Consider the following 27,391-nt stretch of genomic DNA (forward strand, 5'->3'; position numbering starts at 1 on the left):
GGGGGGGGGGGGGGGGGGGGGGGGGGGGGGGGGTATTACAATCTCTGCTATATGTGTATATATCTCTGTATTTACAAATACATGTCTTGTCTCCTGCGAGCTAAAGAAGTAACTTTCGGTTGAGTTGAATGTCAGAGATCCTTGTTGTCCCCCCTCTGCTCATTGCTTAGGTGTGATGTCTCTGACAGGAGCATTATCCTCTCTTCAGTATAGACATCAGCCACTGCGCATGTGTGCTCTTAGATATTGGACCCCTGATGAATGCCAGTGTTGATCAGCAGCTTTCTGATGCTGTTGTCCTGCTGAGGCCTAATAATTTAGGTTACTATAAGGCCAACTTAAACGTGACACGTTGAGACCATGTAATGAATTCAAAACAGAGAAAAGGCATATCTAACTGAACACACACCTTTACATCCTATTATTTATGCTCTTTATATTATTAGCAGTGAATTGACTATAATCCATATTTTAATAATAACAAAACCAAATTATCTTGTAAACAGTGTGACCATGTGAAAGGGGTTGCTCTGGTGATGAACCTACAGAGAATTATTATTTTGAATCTGCAGCTGCCCTCAGCTTTACGGAGCTTTACAAGTTTCAGCTCATTGTTTAGCTGTTCGGTCCGCCACTTTACTGTTTTGGTTCACTCTCACCGCTCTCGTTGTCAACAGCAGCATGCAGCTGTTTACAGTAAAAAAGCCAGACAGACACAGTTAGCGACTAGCTGGTGAACATAGTGGAGTATTTTGCAGCTAAAGAGCCAGATATTTCCCACAGGAGTTGGTAGAAACCAAAAACAGAGCTAAAAGGAGAATATTTGACGTACATACATCAGGTGACTGACAAACACGACTCCAAATAAATGCTTATGTTGCTCTGTAACTGATGAATGTGTAAATAAGCAACTGTTTGCTAACAGTTATAAATGAGCTAAAAAGGTGATAATGTTTCAATGTTATGTTCACACGCAGCAAAAAAATCTGTTATTGCAGGTTTAAAGGAATAGTTAAACATTTTGGGGAATGTTCTTTTGTCTTATTTGTTGAGAATTTGATGAGGAGATCAATACCACTCATGTCTGTACAATAAATTTGAACCTACAGCTTGCAGACAGCCTGGCTTACTGTTAGAAACAGAAGGAAAAAGCTAGCCTGGCTCTGTCCCCCTTTTAAAGCTCACATTGACGTGTTTTATTTTGGTTGTATTGATCTGATTTAACTTTATTTAAGTGACTTCAGAGGGTGCTGGTAGGCACATGTTTTTACCTTTAGACGCAGTGTTAAGCTAAGCTAACGAGCTGCTAGTGGTAGCTCCGTATTTACCGAAAATACATGAGAGTGGAATCAATCTTCTCATTTATCTCTGCAATAACGCCAAAAAGTATTCCCTAAAATGTCCTTTAATGTGGGGAGGGTGAAAAAAACAAAAGCTGGTGACCTCTTATACCCACTCCCAAATAAGGACACCACCCACTCAGTGTCACCCATTGTTCCCCAAATGGTAACGCCCAGCCTCCCCTGTCCCCCAGCTGTTTATCCTACATCTGCCTGGTTATAGTACGATGAGAGTACAAGTCTGGAAAAATCATGGTACAACATAATACAACATCCCATGTACTTTTTATTATTAATTTTATGCGTGATTATCTGCGTCTGCAAGAGGAAATGCTATTTTCCGTTGACCACTTCCTCAAAAGTATGTGGTGAATATTTTGACTGACTCGTGCAATGTCGCTCTCATACAAACAGTAGCCACCTACTTTTGCTGAATCATCTGGGTCTTTGCTCAGGTAAGAGCAATGCTGGCTGATGTTGTGGGTAAGTGGTGCGGATAGATGGAGGTTATTTGTCGAGCTTGTGTGACTAATCTACCATCTGGTCAATATGCAGGACTCTAATCAAACAGTCTGAAGAAGTAACATTGGGCAGATGGATAACTGAAATAATGTGATCCTCCCACTGCCCTTTATCTCACACCGCTCGTTTCTTCCTTTCCCTCCTAGAAATTAGGCATTTTTTCTATCGGGAGCTGAGGATTAATGTTGAAGATGAAAATAACAGAGAAGGCAGCATATAGGAGGTGTTTTGTACTACATGCTTCAGCGCAGTGCGAGTGTGATCTTGTTTCAATTGCATTTAGTTTAATGTTTTCTGCACCAAATGTGTAGGGTATCTTTTGTATAAAACAGGATGATTACATCCCCCTTGCCAGAAAATAGCTGGTACAGTGTAGGTAGGTGTACACATGGAAGTCAAAACAAAAACCTGAATTTTCTCTTAGCAGAAACTGACGACTTCTCCCACCACAAAACAACGAAGATCTAATTCCTGCGTAAGACGTCCACTTTCATATAAATATCTCCTTGTCCTTTTTGGGGTTTGGTTCTGTCATCCTCTGGGTCGTTCTTTGTAGAGGTAGATGGGATCCTTTCAGGTTTCATGAACCCTTTTGGAATGATATAATCAAAGTGATTATTCATTTCTTCTTCTAAGCAAGTCTAGAAGCTTTGATTTACTATTAACTATCTAGCCTGACAGTAGCAAATTTAATTAGATAAATCATTCTTCAAATTTTGGTTTCTGTCTCTGCTCCTCTGACTGGCATTTCTCTTCCAATTACATAACATTTCACTGCTAAACATCCACATACAGATTGATGATGAGAATCTAACAAACGGCTGATGGCACTTTATTGCCTCATATTATTATACTAATGGGCCCATATAACCTGTCTGGGGGCTTTCAGAGCAGCAGCCAGGACTTTACTCTCTAGCCAGTGGCAAAACAATTGCTTTCAGATAAAATATTTCCAAAAGGGCAAAATAAAGATAGCTGGAGTGACAGTACTTTGCAGGTGTGACGGCAGCACTGTCAGCCTCTACCTTTTCATTTTCTGCCCTCCTAATGTCAGTGCATACTTTGAATTGGTTGAAAGTGCAAGCTGTGTTTCTCTGCTGTGATATATGTGTATATATGTATAATATTGCAGCTCATTTGCCCACTGAGGCTTCAGTGCAATCATGAATGCATATGAAGGAAATTCCAGTATTCTTATTGTGTGTTTCCACATTTATATGACGTGGATATCAGTGCCTATGCTTGGCAACAACAGCCTAGTAATATTCCCAAGCATTCTAGGAAGATAAATGAAACATATGCAGGAAAACTGCAGGAAATCTGGGCTTTTTTCGGTTATAGCTCTTTCTTCTCAGGATCTCTGTGCTTTGTATTATGAGTTGCCTTGAAACAAAATTAATTGTTATTGGAGCAAACATTATGACACAGATAGTTTAACTTAACTAGAAGGTATTTTCCCTTTATAAATATATGAAAAGCACCAATCATCTAACATTGTTTTTGTGTCTTTTGCTCTTAGCTTGGTTGCCCGTGACAAAACGTTTTCTTTGTGATCATTTATATCAGATTGTGAGACAGGGATGTCTGTTTAAATCTGCTACCTGCAGTCAAGAGCCAATAGAAATGACTGTAATGCTGTGGCCATAAATGAGATGTAAAGATAATCAACCATGGCACAGTTGCTACAATGCCCTTCAATAAAAATTTGTGTCCACCTAAAACCCCTAACTGTTCTCTCGGTAAAGGGTGCCCATGATGCTGTTTTGCATTTGCAGGGTGACTGTAACGTTTGATGGTGTATTGTTTAAGGCACGTGTGCTCTTCCGATCTCTGTATTTTTGCTGGTGAAAGGTGGAGGCTAAACTACGATGGCTCCTCCAGGATCTTACCTCTCTCTTCTGTTCCTGTCCACAGATCGAGAAGATCATGACACTGATTGGCGCTGGCATTGATTTTTCCCGAGATCAGCAATATGCTACACCAGGTAGAGTATGCTAACTTTTGCCCATTGCATGCTGGGAATAATTGTGTTATTCATGTTAGCCGCACCTAGAATCTAAGTGTGTTATTTCAAATTCAAAAATGAATTATCGATGAAAGCTGAACGTTTGAAGGAGTGGCCATTTTTCTTTAGCTCTCAGTGCTGATTTTTATCTGTTTTTAGTCACCTCTGTAATAAATTTCACCACTATTGTATTATTAATCTCTTGTGAATCTTACTGCGAACGCTGCAAGTTTAAATGTAAAAACATTTTTTGGCTGTAGTCAGAGATTTCAGTGGGCAGATTTACAATGTATTTTCGTTGCCTGCATTTCCTCAAAACGTGTGCTATGCACCCATGTTTTGTACTTTACCCCATATGTGCTTGGATTTGCTTTGTAATCATCCTCCAAGTTATTTGATCTGTATCAGTGCCCTCAGGGGAAATCTAACAGGTGCTTTGGAGGAGACATGGTCAATGAAGGATGCACCCGAAAACAAATTGCGATTCAGTTAACAATAGAGAATTGGGTACAAAAGTACAATGCAGGTAGACAGTTGGTCTGTTTAAATAGAGCAGATGAGGATAGGAATGGACAATAGCAGCTACAGAGAATGATAAGTTACCACTTCTGAATAGTTTTTCTCATTCTGTGTGTTTAGAGAATGAGAGAATTTGGCTTGTCCTTATTTCAAGGCAGTGGTTGCTCTTGTATGTGAACACAAACCAGCTTGCTTTTAAGCCAAAAGCAGCCAGGCCAGGACAAGTTGTGATCTCTAAATCTAACTTGGAAGGTACGAGGTGTATTTTTATTTTAAAGACCAAAGTGCCTGAGAGAAACGTTTTTAGATCTGGCTTTTCACTCTGTAATGTCATGTCTGTGTAAAGGATTCTGTACCTGCCCTGCTGTTATTCTTTAGGCTTTTCAAAAGCCTGTCTTCAGGGTTGATGGATGGTGCCCAGGGACTGTAACAGTAAACCCGAACAATCGACTCCTTCCCTTTGGCTTTCACATTATTCAACATTCACCTCCAGTTTACACTTTGCCTAACACATTTTAATATATTCAAGCAATGCAGCCTTGGCACAAAGTTGTCTGTCTTCTTATTTTACCCCTCTTGTTTGTTATGCTCCGCACTAGAATGAGTTGTTTAAATATTAACCAGCATGCATGTCAGGGGATGAGCTCATTTTGCTTTGTGGACTTGAGGGAAGCTGAGACCACTGGAGTAAGTAGTTAGCGCCCCATCACTGCCACTGTCTCTCTGTTATGAACATGCAAAGTCTGAATCCACTCCTCTGTGTATGTGAGCCTCAGTCTTATAGCCGCCATGCCCACAACTCCGTTTCAATGAAGCTGCTGTCAGACGGCCATCAAGGGACTCGCTGGAGATGTGAGAAGCCGCCTCACTTTTTCCCCCTCTCTGATTGAGTCTAGTGTTTGCTGCCTTTCAGTGTTGGACTGGAGAGCAGGGATGTCTCTGATTGACTCTGTCCCTGTAGTCTCTTGTACTTTTCTCCCCCTCTACTGATTGACTTCTACATCAGATGGAGAGAGATGGCGGAGGAAGCCAAACGAGTGTGAGGCAAGAAAAGGCTGAACACAGAAGCTGCAGAAACTCAAGAGCACATGCAAGTAATGAGGGGTGGGAGGTCTGTAGCTGAAGCGGTAGCTCGCGCTGACAAAGAGCAGCCACCTGCAGTGTTTCGGAGAGAGGGAGGAGTGGAGTAAAGCGTGCAATGTGCTGGGAGCGAGAGAGAGAGGGAGAGAGACAGTGAGTAAGGGAGGAGAGAGGAACTGCAGGCATCAGAACTGTGAACAGCCAGGACAATAGAAGGACGCCACCTCTGCATCTGTAGGATTAGGTGGTCCGAGAGGACTACAGAGGTTTTTTGTAGAAGTGACTGCCGCTGGACTGAGGAGAGACCGTTTTAGGGCTCTGTTGTCTGCATAGGAGTTCATTCTGGGGGGGCAGCTATTACTAAAGTGCTCTTTGAAGTAGCTGATTGGATCCTTGACTGGATTTTTTATTTTTTTCTTGACACATTTCCAAGCTTCTGGAGGGACCAAAATGGGATTTATGACGTGGGAATCTCCTCTAAAGCAGGACAGGTTTTGCACCAGTTTGAATAGATGAAGGGAGCAATGAGAAAGGGGGGAAAAATAAGCTTTAAAATGTGCATTTTACTTATTAATTTATTTTCATGTTTTGATATTGGTTTGTTGTTGTTAGTTGTCAGTTTTCTTTATGCACAAGGTAAAACAGATCTAGGTGATATGTTACTCTTTCCTATGAGCATAAAAACGATTTACTCGGTTAACTTTTAACTGTAGTTAAGATGCAGATATAAAATTACGAGTAAAAGTAACTACACCAAATTTAAGTGTCTAGTAACTGATTCCCACTTTAGAAAATATGTTTTTTTTGGCTTTGAAAGTGAGTGAAAACATGCCAGTAATGTGTTCACACGAGTAGAGGAAGGCATCTGTCCTTGCATAGGTTAGTCTCCTCTCGGCTCAGGCTGCTGACAGCCGTCACTGTTCAGCTTCTTTCTCAATCAATCTCAACTCACGACAGTTGTGTCGCAGGTTTCTTTCTGTCCTGCTGCTTTCCATGTGAACACTGTCACGTTCTTAGGTAGATTCCTGTTTGGACTGTGAGTGGTGGATTATGTGATGAGCAGGTTGGGTGAATCAGGGATGAGCCTGTTTGATGATTAAACCTGCTTCTTGACTAGTTTTCCAAAGAACTTTCCATGTGGCTGAAACACATCCCTGGAAAAGTTCCACCACTGTCATGACCTTTTTGTCTTCATTACGAAACTGGGGATTAATTAAATAAGCTGCAAGCTTTTGTTTTTGGACAGAAAATTCTGCCTCCTGCCGTGAAACATTTTGACATTTTCTGGATTGTAGGATATGAAATGTTTTGTTACCTTTGCAACAGTTAAGTGAGGGAGCATCTTGTTGATTGTAAATGTGTTGGCATGACTGGCTGACTATCATACCCAGGAATTAGAGCATATTAGCTGGTAGTCCACCAGCTCATATCCCCTTTTTATAATCACCTTCACCCCTGAGATCAGGGGTACTTTAATCCATCTTGGGTGACTGTGGTTCGGCCCCCGCTTCCCCGCGGGAGCTGACGCCCTGTCCACAGAGGACACTGTCTCCCCCGCCTTCCTGTTGCTGGTGCGTGCGGCTCTGCTGGCCGAGAATGATGTGGCAATGCCACGTCTCATCGTCAGAGTGCCGCTGCTACCGGCTGAAAGGTTTCTCCCTCCTGAAGCGCTTTCCCCTGTCAGCAGGTGCTGCAGGCCGGCTGCTGGACCAGCCTGTGGGAGACTGGCTGGAGCACGTGGGGCTGCCGCAGTACGAGAGCAAACTACTCCTGAATGGTTTTGATGACCTGCACTACATGGTGAGTTCCTCACTTCTTCTATATTATGTCCAAAATGACCTTAATTGACCTTAATACTCTTCATTTGACATTATCTTTGCTCACTTTTATTATCTTTTCCCTCTTGTCTTTCACCGCTTCCTCCTACTTAACTCCAGTTTGTGTCTGTGTTCATTAATCCAATTGACGCCACCCTCCATTAGCAGTGAGATGATCCCATTAGCTTCGTCTTAAGTTCAAATAGCTAAAATCCTGTAATGACCCCTCCCACTTTATCATGAGTCTGACTTGTTTTTCTGCAGTTACATAATATTATATGCAAACATCAGCACATAATTCAATATCACACATTACATCACACGCTTTATAAAATTCACCATTCACTACTTCATTCAATGACGGAACCTTTCCTCTGGTTCTTGTGACAGTCTCTTTGGCAAGAGCATTCATTGATGTTTGCTAGATTTACACATCCGTTCAACTAAACACTACGCAGTTTGATATGTGCTGTCAAATATTTAGTTTACTGCTACTTTGATTATATTATGCCCGGGTGTGTGTTGAATCGGGTTTATGCCGCACTCTCTGCCTCCCAGACAGTCCGTCTCCAGCACAGGAGGCTGCTGCCGTGGCTTCTCACTTACGGTCAGTGGGCCAGCTGCCTGAGAAGCAGCTGATGCCTGGACAGAATGGAGGAGCGTCTCAGTGAGCGATGGGATGCTGTTGCCAAGCTGACAAGTTTATAGAGCCCACGGTGTGCGACGCCACCATGGGTTGGCTCTGTTGCTTTTGTCAGTAATGAGGACTGATGGAGGAGACAATGAGGGACCCAGCTGGTAGGCTGAGCCAGTGGGCATGTTGGAAATGAAGACAGCCATCTTATGTGTCAAGATGAAAACTCTTTCCTCTTCCGTCAGGCCTATTGTATACCTTCTCTTGAAGAGCCATGTGTTGGCTGGTTTTCATCCCATCTAAACACTGCACTTGATCTGATCTCACTTGTTTGGTGAGAAAACGTGACAGGCAGACAACAGCTCTCAGCAACATTCACATATACAATAGTATGAATGTTTAATAGTAATAGTTTTTACTACTGTCTTATGGAATTTATCCAACTATGGCTATCACACATGATATTCATACAAGCCAGAATGCTGCATATACATTTTCAAACCATATAAAAAAACACAACTCTAGCACTTGAACCAACTTCCTTTATTGTCTACCAAGAAACCTTAAATCACTGACAAAAACATTTACTGTGTAGTACTGGAGAAATCAGAGTAAGTACTAATTAAATAGTCCACCTTGCTGCCCAAATTTAAACACATTAAAACTGAGCACTAATATTTGATAAGGTTCAACACCATATTTGTTGAGCTATTTAATTGAAACTCTTTTAAATCATCATAGTTTGTAGAACACAAAAGAAACAATTTTAAAATGATAGAAATGAAAAGATGGTACATGAGCCACAGTATTCACAGGACTCAGTACTGAATAAGAGGTTGGACCACCTTTTGTCTCTGAAGTGAGACCCTTCTAAAGATGGGTTATGTTTAATTAAATTGTTGTGCACATTGAGAGTAAAGTTATCTTCCTTTTTATGACCAGTGTGCCTGGAAGCAAGACATCCAGACGTCACGTTTGGCCTCTTGATAAATCTGTGCCCTTGTGTTTATAACTGCCAGTTAACATTCATACATTCATACACAGGCTTAGAAATTATTAAATCAAAAACAAGCAGAATCTGAACCCAAAGTGAAAAGAATAAAATAAAGTGTACAGTCTTTACAGTACGGCAGTTGACAACTGCAGCTAAACTTCATGTAACCTAAAATGGGTCACCTTTTTCTCAGTGATTCCAGTAGTGATGGATTAACTTAGTCCTGTTACTTCTTTCCTGGTGTGGGGAGAATTTATGCACCTGACAACACTGTGGTCCATGTTTATGTCTTACCAAATGAGGGTTAGTGTTGATTGGTGTCTTTTGTCATTTAATGTGTGTAAATTAGGACTTCTTGGTCTTCAGAGAGCAGATTTAGTCTTACTGAGACTCAGTGGGTGAGAGGCGGCCAAAATGTCCATCCATTTTTTCATCTATTTCTTAATAACAGCATATCGACAAAGTTGGAAACTTTATGCTGTTGGATAACAGAATAAATGTGAAAATTTGATGCCCTTGTATAGCACGGATTTATCCTATAGCTGTAGAAGCCAGCTGTGTCTGACTGATTTCAGTATACAGTGGTACTTGCGTGAATAATCTTTAACCTACTTTACATAACCTGTGAATAGAGCATTTCCTCCATTTATCTGCCTCTCTCCTTCTCACCCGGTGTCATCAACACCCATGTTTAATTCGGTGTTGAAGCCTCTGAAGTTGCTCTCTGGGTTTAATCTTTCTCGCTGTATTCTAGTCTTTCACACTCTCCTTCCTCAGCCCCGATTCCTCTTTTTTTTTCTAAGCGGAGAGCTGGCAATTTCTCTCTCTTTAAACACGGCTTACAGACCACCTGGCTTCCTGAAATACCTAGAGGTTTTAAAAAAAAAAAGCTGTAACCTTTTAAACAACGTGTCCTTCCCTTAGTCGATGTTGACCCTTTTAAAAATCACCTTTTGGTTACATTTGGAAATGAAAATTACCTTCTGAGTCACCTTGTCTTTGCTAAATGTTGCTAAAGTGTGTTCAGTGTGCTCTTGTGCATCAGAGTGGATAGAACAGGAACAGACTCTGTTCCATTGTTGTGTTACCAGACAGATATTTTTTAATTGTCTTAGTAGTATCCAGATTCAGGGAGCCCCAAAATGTTCAATATTAAGGAATTATGAATTAATACATTGTGTCAGATATGAAAATAAACCAGTAATTTGTAAAAGTTTATTTATTCATTCTTATTTTCATAACAACATACTTTTTATTGGATTCATATTTTGTATCTGTATTTCATCAACTGAACTCCAATAAAACTTTTCTTCTCTTATTCTGAAAATAAGAGTGAAAACATAACATTTCATATTGATTTCTTTATGATTTCACAATTTATTGGTTTATAAGTTCTAAATAACACACAAACTCATGCATACATGCATACACTCACCGGCCACTTCATCAGGTACACCTGTTCAATTTCTTGTTAACACAAATAGCTTATCAGCCAATCACATGGCAGCATCTCAATGCATTTAGACATGTAGACGTGGTGACGACAACTTGCTGAAGTTCAAAACAAGCATCAGAATGGGGAAGAAAGGGGATTTAAGTGACTTTGAACGTGGCATGGTTGTTGGTGCCAGACGGGCTGATCTACTGGGAATTTCACGCACAACCATCTCTAGGGTTTACAGAGAATGGTCCGAAAAAGAGAAAATATCCAGTGAGCGGCAGTTGTGTGGACGAAAATGCCTTATTGATGTCAAAGGTCAGAGGAGAATGGGCAGACTGGATCGAGATGACAGAAAGGCAACAGTAACTCGAATAACCACTCGTTACAACCAAAGTATGCACAATACCATCTGAACGCACAACACGTCGAACACGTTGAAGCAGATGGGCTACAGCAGCAGAAGAGCACATTGGGTGTCACTCCTGTCTGCTAAAAACAGGAAACTGAGGCTACAATTCACACAGGCTCCCCAAAACTGGACAGTAGAAGATTGGAAAAACTTGCCTGGTCTGATGATTCTCGATTTCAGCTGCGACAGTCAGATGGTAGGGTCACAGTTTGGCGTAAACAACATGAAAGCATTGATCCATCCTGCCTTGTATCAACTGGCTGGTGGAGTTGGTGTAATGATGTGGGGGATATTTTCTTGGCACACTTTGGGCTCCTTACTAATTGAGCATCATTTAAATGCAACAGCCTACCTGAGTATTTTTGCTGACCATGTCCATCCCTTTATGACCACAGTGTACCAATCTTCTGATGGCTACTTCCAGCAGGATAATGCACCATGTCACAAAGCTCAAATCATCAAACGTGCATATGAAGTACACTTAAAAACAATGTTTGAGAAAAGCATGTCAGCTGTAGCCAATGTGGAGTAAGATCACTAATTGAACAGTGTTTACACTTGTCATTCAGACCGCTGTGATCTCTGTGTACCCTGCAGGCTCGCTCTAAAAGTGGATCAATAACAGCAGTGATTGTATTGTGTTCAAGCAACAAAGCAGAGACAAGCCTCTTCTGAAACCAATTAGATACTTTTTACCGACTCGTGGAGCAAATGTCCCAATGAAACAAGCTCTGCGCGGCCACGCAGCTCTCCAGCCCTCGCTGGTACTGACAAGTAATGCTTTTTGAAACAAAAGGGCTCCTTCTTTCCTTGCTCTACTTTCTACTGTGTCGTCGGCTGTGACAGGGTCAGCCGGAGGAGCTCCAAGTTAGTTTGTATTCGAGGCAACAGTAACTTCTGCAGGGATAGCGCTTTGTTTGAAGCAAGCACTCATGGAGCCAGCTAGAGAAGAACAACTTTACTTTTTGTTGTTTACTTTAAGGTTTCATGTCAGCAAAGGTGATTCTTCCCCTTTTTTCTGTCCTAATTGTTATTTTCTGCCATTAGATAAATGCAAAGCTGTTATGTTGGAAAGAGTCAATGCCACCAAAGCCTGCAGACAAATTGGAAATTCAGTAATAGCATCATGCGGTAGAAGCGCAAGGATTGGGAATGGATTAATTGATTTTTCTGTCGGGGTAATAGTGGCGATGCGTTGTCCATTTACCCATTTGAAAAACAGTTGTTTAGGAATTGGATTGAATACATGGTTCATTTTAAAACATTTATTTATTATCTTTGCACATTCTGTCACAGTTTCCTCCCTTTGTTTTTCTTCACTGGCCCCTGTGAACTTATGACAGGAGGACAAACTATGATTTTCAGTGCTGTTGGTTAGCTGTCCTTTAGACAGTCGGGACGAGTGATCCGTGCCTTCAAGCCCCTGGCCTGAATTCAGAGTGCTTTAAACCAGAGGGACCGCTGTGGCTGCTCTCTGGATAGGCGGAGGAGAGAGAAGCATTTTAATGAGAGGACAGGGGAAAGGAGAGATGGATGGGGCCGCACAGGAAAAAAACCCCACCTAGTTTACACTGCTAGATGATGTATCCTTTTCACCCATGTTGTGCTGATGTAAGCTTTCCCTCAACTAACAGACTCTCACTTTTAGACCTGCTGAGCCTGTGGTGAGGGAAAACAGTGTTGTGTTTTCAAAGTCTTTGTGTGGTGATAAATGGCTTATCAAGATAAGCAGAGGTGAGTTCAATATGTATGTTGCGGGAGATGGGAGTTTCATCAACTCAGCTACCTTTCAAAGACCAGACAGACAAATCGTTGTTAGTGAATCGACTAGTTGATTAATGAATAGACTAATCATTTCAGCGCTAATGTCAGTGTCTATCAAACCCACTTGGCCCAGAAGGACTTTTTCATAACAGATGTTTTGTTTTGATAACACAATTTACTTTTTCACCGCTAACATTTTGATAAGCCACAAAATCTGCAGTGAAACATATTTAAATTGGTCGTTTCCTTTGCTAAAATCAGTGATGCATATCAAAAACTGCATCTTAAAATTCAAAAAAAGTGCAGAAAACAACCCAGGGAATGGGAGCAAAGACTGTAGATACAGTCTGTTACAGCTGTATTTCCCCCCACAGAGCCATTTATCAGTTAATCTCCAGTGGGACAGTAATGCAATGATCCGTGCACTGTGAAAGTGCTATTATCCATCCAGCTCTCCAAATAGTTTCAATCCTCAGCTGGAGAGGCAGCGATCAGCGTGTTGCTGCTCAGAGATAATGGGCTTTGGGTTGTCAGTTTGGTGCGAGGTATTAAGAAAGCAAAAGAGTGGCTCTGTGATGTCTTGTGCTCAATATGAGCTCTAACTAGGGGCCGTGCTTCACCATAGTTATGACCGACATTACTTCTCTGGAGAGTTCATGCACTCATGTAGCTCCAAACTTTCCTAACTTCCTCTTAACTTTTCTGTCTGTGGTTCTGTCCTTTTTGTCTGCCTGCCTTCCTGTTCTTCTTTCTCTTTTTGCACCTTTTTGTCTCTTACTTTATGTCTGTTTTTGTCTTTCTTTCTTTCTTTGTTTCTATGTCTGTTTTAATGTTCTTCTTTCTTACTGCCTTGCTGTCTGTCCATCTTTTGTCTTCCTGATCTTCTTTCTGTATTTCCATTGTTTATCTGTTCTTCTGTTTTTTTTCTTTCCTTCTCTCTGTCTGTCTTTCTTTCTTACATGCACTCTTAACCAGTCTGCTCATATTACATATGTATGCTCTCTGAATGTTGTATCATTGTAAAACTGTATATCAGTGGCTTACTCTGAGAAATTATTGATTAACATTGTGACTCTACAAGCAGCATTACACAGATTACTCTGCGGTTTTTACTGTTTTACTATCACTGACAGAGTCGCTGCTCCCCCCTGCTCATCCTATCCACCCCTTGTTTCAGCATCTGCATGAAAAACAGGCTGTCAGGTTTGACCTACAGACAGCGTCTCTTCTATCCCGCTGTGTGTGTGTGTGTGTGTGTGTGTGTGTGTGTGCGCGCAGAGGTGAGCACTTTAGGATTAGCTCGAGGTTCATATTGAGGAGTCAGCCACATGTGCCCTGAGCCGTCACAATTTGTTCCTGAGGCAGCAGCTCCAATAGAGCATCATGATACTTTAACATAGTTGCTGACCCGTCTTTAGAAGTAACACAGTTAGCATTTATGGCTCTCTGTCCTACAGTCAATAAGATGAACTAATTGATTTTGACTGTCAGACCGTTGAGTTTAGAAATAAAAGCTTTTTGGGGCACCTGTAAGCTCACCTGGTAAAGCACGCACCACGTACAAGGCGGAGACCCAGGTTTGATTTCACCCATGCATATGCATGCATATCTCTCTCTCTCTCTCTCTCTCTCTCTCTCTCTCTCTCTCTCTCTCTCTCTCTCTCTCTCTCTCTCTCTCCTGAGATGCCTGATGGTCCTTAGCATTATGTTTTCTCTCCTACTCTTTTCTGGTTTGTTGTCAAGCTCCACCTCATCCTGTAATTGTCAGACTGAAAATTTTGTATAAAATTGCAATTACAGGGTTTAAAAATGTGCATATTATTTTCTACGCTTGTTATTTCTTTATTGAGGAAACAGGAGAATTGCGACCTTGTTGTTTTTATAATTAAACAAACCAGACTCCAACCAACAAATAGGCAATTAATGTCAAAGGTCTCCCCTTTTGGTTTTTAGAGGAGGGTTGGTATTTTCTTAATTAAAGTTAGACAATTTCCTCCTGTGGATTGCTAACATGATGTTGGCAGGGCCTTCTTCTATCCCTCATCATATGAACAATAGGTGGTAGGCTGGATTTTGCGACCCAACGTGGAGGCTGGTCAGGTTTCCACATCATCAGATCCCAGCAATTGAAGAGCTGCAGACTCTTCAAAGCACGCTGCTATCTTCAAAAGAAATGTACCCATGTCATTAAATGCATTATGCGGAATCTAACGTCAGAGCCTCGATCTAATGTACAAGATCAGAATGAGAAACAGAAAACTGGGTACTTGTGTTATCTTTCTACCATGATAGAATGAGCTCAAGGGTAGCTACAGTTCACGCTTCTCTATTATCCGTTCAAACATACCTCCTCTATCAGTCAGTTATGTGCACAATGTACTTGCACTATAAATACTCACGGAACATTTCCCTTTTAATTGTTCTTTTACAGTTTGATGTATCAGTCACATTTTAATGTGACTAACTGATGAAGGATGTGTGAGGGATGTACAGGCTTCTACTGTGCCCTTGTATTTTGTGTAAATATAGTTTTATCTCCAATGCAAACAGGGAACATTTTTGAGTATGGGCAGCATTTCACCAAGTATTGTCTGTGAAGGGGTCAACTGGGCCCATTGTTACTTTTTTTTTTAGAAAGTTACACACCTGGTGAATGCTTTAAAATAATATTTTAAAAATACAAGAATTTTAGAGATATTATATTAGACATATAACAAATTGTGTTGTGTAAAAAATAAATTGTAAAAGCATATGGATGCAAAATAAGGTGAGAAAGTACTCCCCTTTTATCAGGGTGTAACTATGCCACTGACAAAATTAGTAGTATTTTTCAACATAAAAATTCATTTGTATCTTTGAAATCTGAAATTTCTTTTTCATTATAATTCAACACATTATCACTCCCAACTCGTCACATATGGATGCTTGTTCAAAACCCCTGGGCGTAGCTTTTTAGCTCCCTGGGTACCCCTTTAGGGTCATTTTTATATGTGTAGGGCTCCATGGTTAAGTTAATGACAAAAAGTATGCAACGTCTGGTCAAGATAGCAATAATAAATATGCAATGTCCGGTTAAACTTTCAAAATAAAACTAGCAGTTCACGTTTTGAAACAGAAGTTGTGAAATGCGAAATGTGGTAATTTGGTTAGGTTTAGGCAACAAAACTACTTGGTTAAGGTTAGGAAAAGGTAATGGTTTGGCTTAAAATAACAACATTACTTATGTGACTTAACCATAGGCTGTATAAAACAATGGACGTAGTGTCCAGATAACCAAAAATGGGCAAAGAGGAACTACGCCCGCCTAGTTCAACATGACCAAGTTAGCTCAGGCTTAGGAGCTAATGCTATATGCTACTCTGCGTTAGCAGAAGTAGCTTTTACCTGGAGCATGTCTGGTTCGAGGTTGGTAGCCTGTGGCCACATCGTTACCAACTTATCCTGGAGGTAAGTTAACCTGAAACTATACAACAACAGTTAAAGTAACTATTTCTCTGTTATTTAGGTTATACTACACAAGATTTAATATGTGGTAATTTGCCACACTAGACTAGAGACTAGGGCTGCACAATTAATCGAATCGCATATAAAGTAATCGCATTTGCAATCGCGATGTCGTCGTGTGCAATTACATAACCGCAAAAAGTGTGCGATTTAATAAATGAGAAAAAGTGTGCGTGGCGCTCTCTGTGTGTGCTGCAGTATGCTTATTATCTCCGCCCACACCAGGCTCTCGCATGTGTCCCTAAAAACAGATAAGCCTACGTGCAATGAGAAAAATGATTTCTGAGCAGTGTGCGAGTAACTTAAGACAACAACCTACCGTGAGACCGCAGCCTCCAGTACTGCAGCTACATAATATTGACCGGAGCACTGGCAACAACCTACCGTAGTACCGGAGGCTGCAGTTTCAGGACCGCAATCCTAGGACCGGAACTGCATTTCTAGGACCCTTGTTTACTTTGATACTGCCAGCTAGCTGGCTGGCTGGCTAGCAATCTAGCTATGTTACTCTTGACAGCCCCCCGAAGCCAATTATCCTTAACACAGCCATCACCGAGTGTGTGCCTAAACTTAAGATATTGATTATATGCATGTTGACTTGTTAACCCTACAGCTGCGCACATCGAACTCACGGCCGACGTGTTAGCAGACAGGGTTAACCTCCTTTGTGTTGCTATGCATTACCACCACCACTCTAGATGGCGCTGTCGCAAAAGAACTACGGTCCTAGAACTGCGGTCTCAGGATTGCAGGGGTCCTGAAACTGCAGTCTCCAGTACTGCAGCTACATAATATTGACCAGAGTACCGGGACAAATGCCGGTGCTCCAGTCACTCTGTGACAGAGACAGAGAGACATCGTCGACAGTTGAAGATAAGACAGAAGAAAACTGAGAGAAGATAAGGAAGGTTTGGGTTTGGCTCGCTAGCCATTTAACGTTAGCTGTATCGGTGCCTTTTGTTGTTCAACATGTTCAACTTTTCAGAAAGCGGACGTGCCTGTAAGTTTCACTTTTCGTTAACCGACAAATCACAGCCTGGATGGGGCGGGACATTAAAAAAAGTTTGATGTGCCACAGCAAACTTTCAAATGTTGAACAATATGATTATTGACAAGTTACGTAGCATTAACAAATTAGAGACCAATGTAGAGCCTTTTTCTTGCACAAGGATTAAATAAATAAAAAAACCCCACAGAAATGAAACCGCTGTAATTGGATTTAATATTCAACTAGTGGTAAAATATTAGGCTAACTATACTATGAAATTATAATGAATATAGCTCTTATTGTTATACTAACAGTATACTATTAACTGAACATTATACTCTTTATTTAATGTTATAATATTACACTAATACACTCATGTAGACTAGTTCCTATCCTCCAGGTTGTGGATAGAGATCTGCATTAGGCAGATGTAGATTTAGTCAGTGCCAGTTTGGCAATATTTGCTCCTTCTATCCACCTCCTCCGTAGAGCATCATGCTCCCCTTGTTCTGATTTACATCTGTTTTACTAGTTATTGTTATAAATATTGTTTTTTTTTTAACGTTTTTCAAGTTGAGAAAAACATTTCAAAATGTCATTTTTTGTGCATTTTAGACTCATAGTACCATTTGTTCCATTTTAATCAAATCTGTAGGAGAATCAGCTTATAACTAAAAATGATTAAGCGAGACTGTTAATTCCATTCAGATGTCCTTTTAGTGAGTAAACAAAGGGCCGAAAAAAACATACATATAGCGTGTGCTAACTAAACGAGAGTTATAGCATAGCTTCCAGCAATCGCAATATTGTCCACAATAATCGCAAAATGACTTTTCCAAATCGTGCAGCCCTATTAGAGACTAACGTTAACGTTACCATGAATCGGCATTTATTGTTATGGCTACTGGATATTTGACAGCTGATAATACATTGTCTGTCTTCATAGGACAACACAAAAACATGTTGTTGACTGTCATCTATATATCGAGGTGTTGCTCCCTTGTTCCATTTTCTCTCAAATATGTGACATAATAGTAGTGTCAACCAAACTGAGGCATCTTTTATAGTTAACGTTATATTTTACATTAACTACCTGCAACATTTATTACTCATTTATTTTCCTTCCATAGTCACAGCGTGGATCAGATGTCCCACCTGGTGCCAGACAGCGGCAGAGTTGAAAAGTGAAAATGCTCCCAAAAATGTTTCATGGTTCATATGAAATGTTGAAAAGTTATTATGCAGTGCACTTCTATGTGTGCAGGAGTATTTTCACTTTCTACCTTATACTTTAAGATACATAAGGAGTCTTACACTTGAACTTACGTTAGTTTTTGAAGAGTGCCTTGTTTGCTGCTCTGATTTAAGTCTAGTTTGAACACAGAAGAATGTGCACACATCCAAACCAACCTGTGGGTAAGTGACGAAACAAATAACCTGCACAGAGTAACAATGAATCCAACTAGGTGGTATCATTAATTGTGATGCAAACTCTGAGGTCTCAGAGCTAATCGAATGTCCCTGTGGTAAATAAGTGCTTCTCAACAATGTAAGCCGCCTGTGCCCACATCACCGTCTACAGGGCTTCAAAACTATTCAGTGGGCAGATAATTCTTTGGTTTTCATAATAGAGTAACTTCTCAGTGAATGTCACTTTTATCTCTTGAGGAAATGTCTAAATGAAACAAATATATAACATCAGATTTTAATTTTTTAGTTTTTACTGACACATATGCAAAATGTTAACCTATAGTACCATATAAAAATTTTCATTTACAGCTGTTAACTAAGTTTAGATCACACTATATTCAATTAACATAATAAGCTGATGAATCAAGAATGTAAATTTAGTATGATCAATTTTATATAGCAAAAATTATTTCTAATATATTGAAGAGTTACAAAATGTAAAAGTTGTTTTGTATGACTTAAAGTAATGTATTGTAACAGTAAATATAACCTATGAATAGGAACCCAGTGTCATAATTTGAAATCAGTAGAGTATAACAAAAACAAAAGGCTGAACAAAGCAGTAAGCTACAGGATCTGGCAGGGCCACACTGGAAACTGGGACTTCTGTAGAACTGGACTCTGGTCCTTCACATCTGCTATCAAAGTACGGGGCTGGAAAATGATGTGCGCAGGAGGCTAACTGTAGATTATTGACCGACTTATCACTGTCTGTATTAACAGTAAAAACAAGCAATCCTCACTAACATCTGTGGAATTTCACTTCCTAAAAACTTGTTGGAAAGAGCATAAAGGCTTTATGTTTACAATACACTTACTAGGTAGCAGCCAACAGTTTTGTTATGTATTTTTCTTTTTTTGCTGAAGCTGGAATTATGCTTCTCAGGGATGCATGTAAGCTAACATACATGGTTGCTGTTCAGACATGTTCAAATAAGTGTTTGTTTTACACTTTATACGTAAAATGTAAGTGTCTTCTAGTAGGAACAAGTGCCACATTTAAAAAAAACACAACGTAAAGATAACATGAAAGAAATCAGGAAACTGAAATCAATTTCACCTCTGTGACAGTGTAAACAAACCACAACATCTGACATTTTAAGAGGATATATTGCTCTATATGCTCTGCTAGAACATCTCTTGTGGCAGTACTGTGTTGAAATATATACCAACACTCTGAAAGAAAAAATTGAGAAAACTTCCCAAAAGGATGTTGGATCAACCAATCAGCTTGGTGAAACGTGCAGGTCCGCACAATGCATTGTTGATTTTTGGGAGGTATGTTTGTCTCCTTGCAGAGGAGTTGATGTGACCTACAGTTGCCCATAACACCCCTCTCTGTGTATGTATGCAAAGATGTTTACATGTACCTCTACAGAAGCGTAAGTCCAGTTTAACTCAGAATCGTAAAATACAGTAAATGTTGATACATATGTTGAACCCTGCTGAAAGCATTGATCCTGCCCTTGAGCAACTGGGTCTGTCTTGAACATTTCTTAGAGGCATAGCTTAGAGGCTCTTGTAGATTCCCTTATAATTTTCAGTCCTTCCTCTTGTGGCCATACTGTATCCGTACAGTCTGTACAGCGAGGCTTTTCCTGTAACTGCAGCACATTTCTGATTCTTTTTCTTGATGTCTTTTTTTCAGACCAGCATCAATTTTCAGATATAAGGCGAAATTATAAGCCTTGGGATGGAAAACAATTTTGTTCTCTCTCCCCCCTCCTGTTCTGTTGCACTCACTCTTTTCTTCAAACACAGACTCATGATCACACACACACAGCGTGCGGAGTGACTAATTTCTCTTGGGCTTTGGACTTCAGTGTAAGAGAGGGCAAGAAGGAGAAAATGAAACCGTGAGGAGAAGCAGTGGTGCATTGGCAGCTCGGAGGAAGCCACCCACATCGACGGAGCCTGATACCTCTTGTCTCATCTTTTTGGCCGCCTGTCTGTCTATTCTGTCTCTTCTGTCTCAGAAACCAGTGGAAGCCCAGAGCACCCAGCATGTGTGTTGCCTCTTTGGGACTGTGTCGATTTGATCATTGTTTACTCCCCAGTATCAGGTACTGGTGACACATCACAAGCAACCTACGTGCGTGGTGCTCCCATCTGTGAGGAGAAATTGAAATCTAAGTGTGCTGTTTTTGCATCCAATTTGAGGCATCTTTACTGGATTCTGTGGAGTGGAACGGCTGCCAGTCAGTAGTGCTTTGTTTACTCTCTGTGTCCTGCTGACAACTGGCTGGTACAAATATCAGCTGCTGTAGTGTCACACACTGTGCCCTTGTACAATTTAGTAAACATCGAACTGAAATAGGTTTTGTGGCACTTGTGTTTTATTAAGTTATACATTGTGTCATTAGGGAACTGATTTAAATTGTGGGTTCATCACCAGATAAAATTTTTTTTGAGAACCTTTAGTGAAACACTGTGCCCCTCAAGTACCTTGAAATCTGTTCAAATAAAGTGAGAGTAGTTCAAAGAAAGAAATGGAGCGACAAGTACAAAAGGCCGGAAGGAGCTACTTTTCCAGACCCTGATTGAGTGACTGCGATTGCTGCATGAACACTGCATGTTGGCTCAACTTTATTTTTTATCTGTGTTTTCTGAATAGTGTATATTAAGAAAAGAAAAAAGGTAGCATTCCTTTCCAGATGCACGGTGAGAAGTGATACGAATACCAAGAAAAAGTAGTTTTGCTATATGTCTGAAAGGAAAAATCAGCAACAAATGAAAAGCAATAATGAGCAATACTATTGAAATATCAATGAATATAAACATTTATAGACATTTATATACCTTCATAAGTGAATTTCACATTTCAAAGAGGCCATGTCATGAAAAAATAATGTATTAATGTCATATAGATCAGTTATAAGCCATTAATAAGAACAACTTTTGGGGGCATTCCAGTCGGGTCCCTTTGTTGCATGTCATACAGTGTATCCTGTCTCTTCCCTCATTTCCTGTCTGCCTCAGACAAAAAGCCTAAAATTTAAAAAATTTTGTTGTTGCCAGGTTGTAGCTGCTCTTTAGTTCATCAGGGAGACCTTGTCAATGGACCCACATACCTTCTGAAAATCAGCATCTGGACCAAAATCCATTTATTAATTACTAGCATTTATAATTACAGACTGATGGCTCATTAGAAAGTGAAAAACTCATTATCCTCATGACACTCAAGTCTGCAGTTACTAAAGTCAGTAAGTCATTAATAAAGGGTCATTCATTTATTACATTCTGATAAGCCGTTCAATCTGCAGTTATGTTAGTAAGTCAATAAATGCTACTGGCTATAAAACTTTTTAAGGCATCAAGTCTACAGTTACAAACATTAGTAAGCTATTTATAGAGGTCTTCCTGCTGAACAGACGAGCCATCCAACATCATGTTGGATGATAAATACCAGTCAGAGATTTTTCACATTTGGATTTAGTAATAATTTATAACTGTTCTGTAAAGTATTAGTAAATGTTTATTAGCAATCAATAATGCCACTAGCTGTAATTTAGGATGCCTTATTAGAAGGAGATACTTGTCTTTGTTTTTTCTGAATGAAAGGTTACCAGATGTAAAATGGGACTATGCACAGCGGAAAGAAAGAAAACATGGCTCTCTTATTTGTTGGGACCTCACCCACTGAGGTGTTCAGGTAGTGAGGTTGGACTTATTCTGATAGGATGTCTTTGTCTGGCGTTAATACTGTGAGGTCTCTCTTTGAGTCTTTACAAATCTCTCCACTTGCTATTAATGGAATATTGTCACCTCACTGCAGGTCAGCACTCAGAGAATTAGGCTGAAATTTTGTGCCAACACATGCGTGTATTTGAATTGTGTCAGAATATGGGCATTTCTGTCTGTCAGAGTAGTCAAAACTAATGCTATGCAGGACTTAGCATGCACTTGTGTCACCACGCTAATGATGTGACTTAGCAAGTTTTACTCCTGACACAGAACACCTTTCTGCACCATGATTACAGACATAAATAATAGGAGTATTTTTGCTGCCATTCCCTTCCTCCCTCTTGTACATCTCTTAACACCTCTTCCCCTGGCCCTAATTCATTTAAACATTTAAAACAGGGACCTCAATTATTCATGTCCCCCAGCCGTCTGTGGCCCTGGCCTAACCTCCTGCTGTACCCCGGTGAAGAGTGTGTCAGGATGGACGCATTCCCAGCCTGCTCATTAATGGATGCCTCCATTGACACTAGAGGTCTATTGCACTCACTCTCTGCTTTCACTGCCAATCCAGCATGTCGTCTCTTCCCTCTCTCACACAGAGGATGTGATGTTTTTTTTGCACAAATGTCATGAAGTCGTGCAAATAAGGTAAAAGGGCGTCTTCACCCCACTGGCCTGTTAAGAGGACAGACTGTTCGACAAGGGGCCAGACCACAGGAGTTGAGACTGGTGTAAGTAGGCAACATACATTTCTCTTTTTTTCTCTCCGTCCTTTTAACTCTTAACTTCTGTCCTCATATCCTTTCTATGTAGCCGGGACCCGTATTCTCCATCATTCAGCTCTCTATGTGGGTGGTGGTTACCTCCTGTGCCAATGCTAAATTTAAAGAGCAGTCTGTAACAGAAGGGAAGGTTCTAGGGGGTCATTATACTGAACATTCACCACAGGGAACACAACTTGAAGGGTAAAACAAGATGAAAAGTGAAGTAATTAAGGACTGCAAAATCATACTTTCGGTATTTTCTACCCATTAAAAAGAGTAGATTATAGGATGAGTTTTTTTTTTGCAAAACAGGAGTTTATTATCTACTTCATCATCTCATCCTCATCATTTTTTAAATTTTAGTTGGAGAAACTGCATGCTATAAGAAATACAATTACAAATGTTTGCTACTGCTCTACTTTCCAGGAAACAGCCACAGTCGGCAGCAGCAAAAAAATGGCTGCTACGTAATTCTTGCGGGCAATTGCGCCCCGTCAAAGTACGTCCACTAATGTGTTTTTTGCCACTGACAGACTCAGGTTGTCTGACAACATTTTAAAGAGTAAAATCGTTTTTGTTTAACCAGAAACAGCCACTATATCACCCCGTTCAAAGCCGCCAGACTCCCTTAATAAAAAACGTTGGAGTTGCTGGTCTACCAGCTGCCTCAATCGGTTAGTTTGTTTGTGTTTTGTGTGACTTTGGTGTTTTTATTAGGTTATGTTATTATATGGCTTAAGGTTTAAAGGGATAAAACAAAAAAAGGGTTCAACCAAAAGGATCTTATTCTTTTATGAAAGGTCTGTCTCTGTAGGGATCCTTTCCATAATGTTGTCAGACATGTATTATAACAATCTGAGCCTGTCAGTAGCAAAAACAGGTATATTAGGGGATGTATTTTGATGGGACACAATTGCCTACAAGGATTATATTGCAGCCCTGTATCGCAGCTTGCTCAATACTGGACCAATTTCAAAAAAATATTGTCCCCATAACCCACTTATACACAAAAACATGGGAAAATAGGGGGTGGAGAAAGCAACTTTGAGGGATGCAGTCGGACAGAGAGGCTGCGTAGACTTATTGTAATATTATGCACTGAGAACAAACAAGCAGAGATGTTGGATCCAGAGCAGACTGTGGAGGACCTTGTGGTCAAACTCGCCTGACTGTTGTAATGTTGTCTGTGTGCTATGTGGTGCGCAGAAACTGTGCAGCTCTCGTTTTCCTTGAATGTGTGTGACCTTCATGCATGTTTTTTAATTATATAAAATTTTTTTATAATTTAGTATAATTTTAACAGTTACCTACAGTGTGTGCTTCAACTGCATTTTGGATGGATGGATTTTCTTCAAGGGATTTCTGTTTTGATTGCTAATGCTTGACCTTGATAACAAGCTGTAGAAAACGAGCCTGTAGAAAAAGAGGCTTGACTCTTGAGTGCTTTTTTTCCCCCTGAAACACAAAGCCTGTAGCACAAGGGCCTGTCATGGATGCCTGAGTGCCAGCCTGACCACTGTATTAGAACTGTGCAAGAAATCAATTCAGGAAATATAGAGGCAATTATTTTGTCTCCCACATTCGCTGACAAAGTAGCAGCTAAGCGAGCCAAGAAAAAAATACAGAATTAAAGAGAAGAAAATAAATAAGTCACCACTGTGTTGTTTGGGGACTGTATATAGAACTTGTGGGTGATTTGAAACCCTGTGTAACTCTGCAAAGCAGCTGTAATTAATGAGGATTGTGAATGTTATTGATTTGCTGGAACCTGCACTCATATTGTACCACGCGGGTGGTTGGAACATAGATTCAGAAACGCGTCACATTTAAGGTCAGATTTTTGAAGTCAGAGTGTTTAGTATATTTTAGCTTCTGTCAAACTGTTGCCTTTAGAGTCAGTGCTTTGTAACACTTTTGGGTATATGAATCATGCACAATATGTCTATGCTCTCGCCCATCAAGTTCATTCAGGCCATCCTGTAGAAAGTAGATTAAGGTCTCTTTCTTATCCTCTTTTTGTAAAAGCCAGTGTTTTGTAGTGTGCGTTTAAGCTCCTCATAGTTGCTGGTGGGCCCAGTTTGCCTCAGAAGACAGCAGCAAAATAAATGTAAATAAATTTTATAAAGTTTAGTACACTTTCTGAGGTAAACCACTTATAACACTGAATTGTCCTGAAGTTGTAAACTTCACAAACTGCTACTAAAATGTACTGTAAGTTAAATCATACTCTAAGAATCGTTTGCACTGAGCAATTCCATAAGTTCTGATTTATGAGTTTGAGTCACTACCATAAAATCATCCTCATCAGTAACTTTTATTACTCAAAATGAATTCCTGATTGATTCCATCTTTCATTTCTGTCATTAGCTGTGTGAGTTCTGGCATTTAATCCCTAGTCGGATCTCAGAATGTCATTACTTTCACAGGTCTCTCATGCAGAGCTTTTCAGCCTCTTATTTTCCTGTCAAATGAGGTGTGCAAAGATCAGCTGTAAGCCATCAGCAACAGAGGCCAAATGGAAGGGTAATATACTCCACCTTATGCAAAGATGCACAGCTGCGATCTATGTATTAGCATTTGGGAACAACTCAAACCTCATAATTCTCTGGATAATTAAAAAGGGCACTTTTTCCCCTGTACGGCCTATTATCTCCAAATGAGGCCTATAAGAATTGCGGGAAAGACAGAGGAAGGAAGAGAGAGAGTTGATAGCTTGACAGTTAACAGTTTGTGGAGCCTCCATAGAATTAACGGCATGCTGGGGCGAAGCCAGGGAAGCCTCGGCTGCAGACAGAGCATGTACTTTCCAAAGAGCATGTTCTATGACACAACTGTAAGAATCTGACAGAACATCATCCTGACCGCTGTGAGGAGAAGAATAAATCTTCACTGAAAAGGGAAGAAAATTAAACGGTTCTGGCTCACTGCTAATGAACTGTGATATGTTATAGAAACTGTCTCTTTCATCTATTCTGGACAAAAAAGAAAGACAATACTAAAAGACTACAGTGATGGAAGCCTATACTATATGGCTCTTGCTCATCCTTCCTCCAAGGCATTTTGGTATATGTGGAAACTTCTTTGAACACAATGGTCTACCATGTCTACCATTAATTAATAATGGTCAATACTTCCAGCCTCATGCTATATATCATTTACAACATGAAACTATTAACATGAAACTATCCATTTATTTTTAGGAACACGTTTCATGTGAACTTATAAGTAATTATAATGTCAATGCTCTCAAGGGGCCGCTAAACACTGCTCTTAAAGGACAACTATGGTTTATTACAACATGAGTTTTATCTATCTAGATAATATTCTGATTCGGATTGTGTTACTGCTGTAATGTTTTTTTACCCACTGGTCCTATCTTTAGCAACTTCACCCCATTCTGAGATGTTATCACTTTGGTGTGTGCAATTTTTTATATATATATAATTTTTTATTTAACGATAGAACCAATGGCCAGAGCTAGGAAAATAAGTTATAGTTAACCATAGTTATTTTTACTGAAAAGAAACTCTTTACACACATTGGGGTCACACAACTGTAAATGTACTTTGTGTGCTTTATGTTTTTTCCTAGTAATGCACACAAGAAGTATCCCGATAATCAAACTGGATTACCTTAATGTTTAACATCCTTCATTCAGCCTGACATTGTGTTAGCCATTACTTGTTGGCAACCTGTAGAGCTGCGTTAATCTCTTCTGTTGCTGTTTTTCATTATTGTAGCGATGAAGTCAGATAGCTATGAAGGAATATAACAGTAACATAAGCTTGCTTTTCTTAGGTAATTGTCTTCTGATTCTGTGTACCAAGGTAATTTATTTATCATTGTGTGGTTCAGGGTTATATTTATATACCCTTTCATCTTTCAGCATTTCTCATCTGCCAGGAATAAGATTTTTTATCCCAAGAATACTGTTGCATTGATTGTTTGAATCTTTATATGTGCATATTTCTGCGTGCAAATGTGTTTTCTGTGTGTTTGTTATTTGTATACATGAATATTTTTGTCTATATATGTGTGTGGGAAGCATAAGGCTCTGCTTAAGATTGCCCTGGTAGTTGAACCCTCTGAAGGGGTGGAGCAGACACTGAGCTCAGACACACCTATTCATCACTCTGAAGCAGGGAGTTCATTAAAATAGCCCATGCAGCCTCCTCTGTGGCTCCTGAACCAGAGCCAACCTCCCATGCTAAACAAACAGGGTCAGAAAGTGATTTCACCACACGCTGATACCAGAGATGCTCACAAGTCCTTATTTGCAAGTCCAAGTCAAGTCTCAAGTCTCCTATGGTTATAATGTTAGTTCTATCATCTGCTGCATGCCACCTGGTCTGCTTAGAACAGCATAGTATTAGTATTAGCTAAAAATCGATATAGATTAACATTAGGTTAACAGCAAAATATTTCTGACTTTATTAGGTATGCAATAACTGTAACC

General features: G+C 40.1%; 1 protein-coding gene across 4 annotated transcripts in view; it reads left to right on the forward strand.

Moving 5' to 3' along the window:
- Positions 1 to 27,391, forward strand: part of LOC123975697 (ankyrin repeat and SAM domain-containing protein 1A-like) — a 76,779-nt gene that overhangs the window by 38,846 nt on the left and 10,542 nt on the right. For 3 of the 4 annotated variants that reach the window (XM_046057374.1, XM_046057377.1, XM_046057376.1), the window contains 2 exons: positions 3,777 to 3,846; positions 7,151 to 7,266. In XM_046057374.1, coding sequence (XP_045913330.1) covers positions 3,777 to 3,846; positions 7,151 to 7,266 — 186 coding nt within the window. The remainder of the gene's footprint in view (positions 1 to 3,776; positions 3,847 to 7,150; positions 7,267 to 27,391) is intronic. The other variant, XM_046057375.1, reaches the window with a different exon arrangement.

Source organism: Micropterus dolomieu, linkage group LG08 (genome assembly GCF_021292245.1).
Source record: "Micropterus dolomieu isolate WLL.071019.BEF.003 ecotype Adirondacks linkage group LG08, ASM2129224v1, whole genome shotgun sequence".
Classification (NCBI taxonomy): domain Eukaryota; kingdom Metazoa; phylum Chordata; class Actinopteri; order Centrarchiformes; family Centrarchidae; genus Micropterus; species Micropterus dolomieu.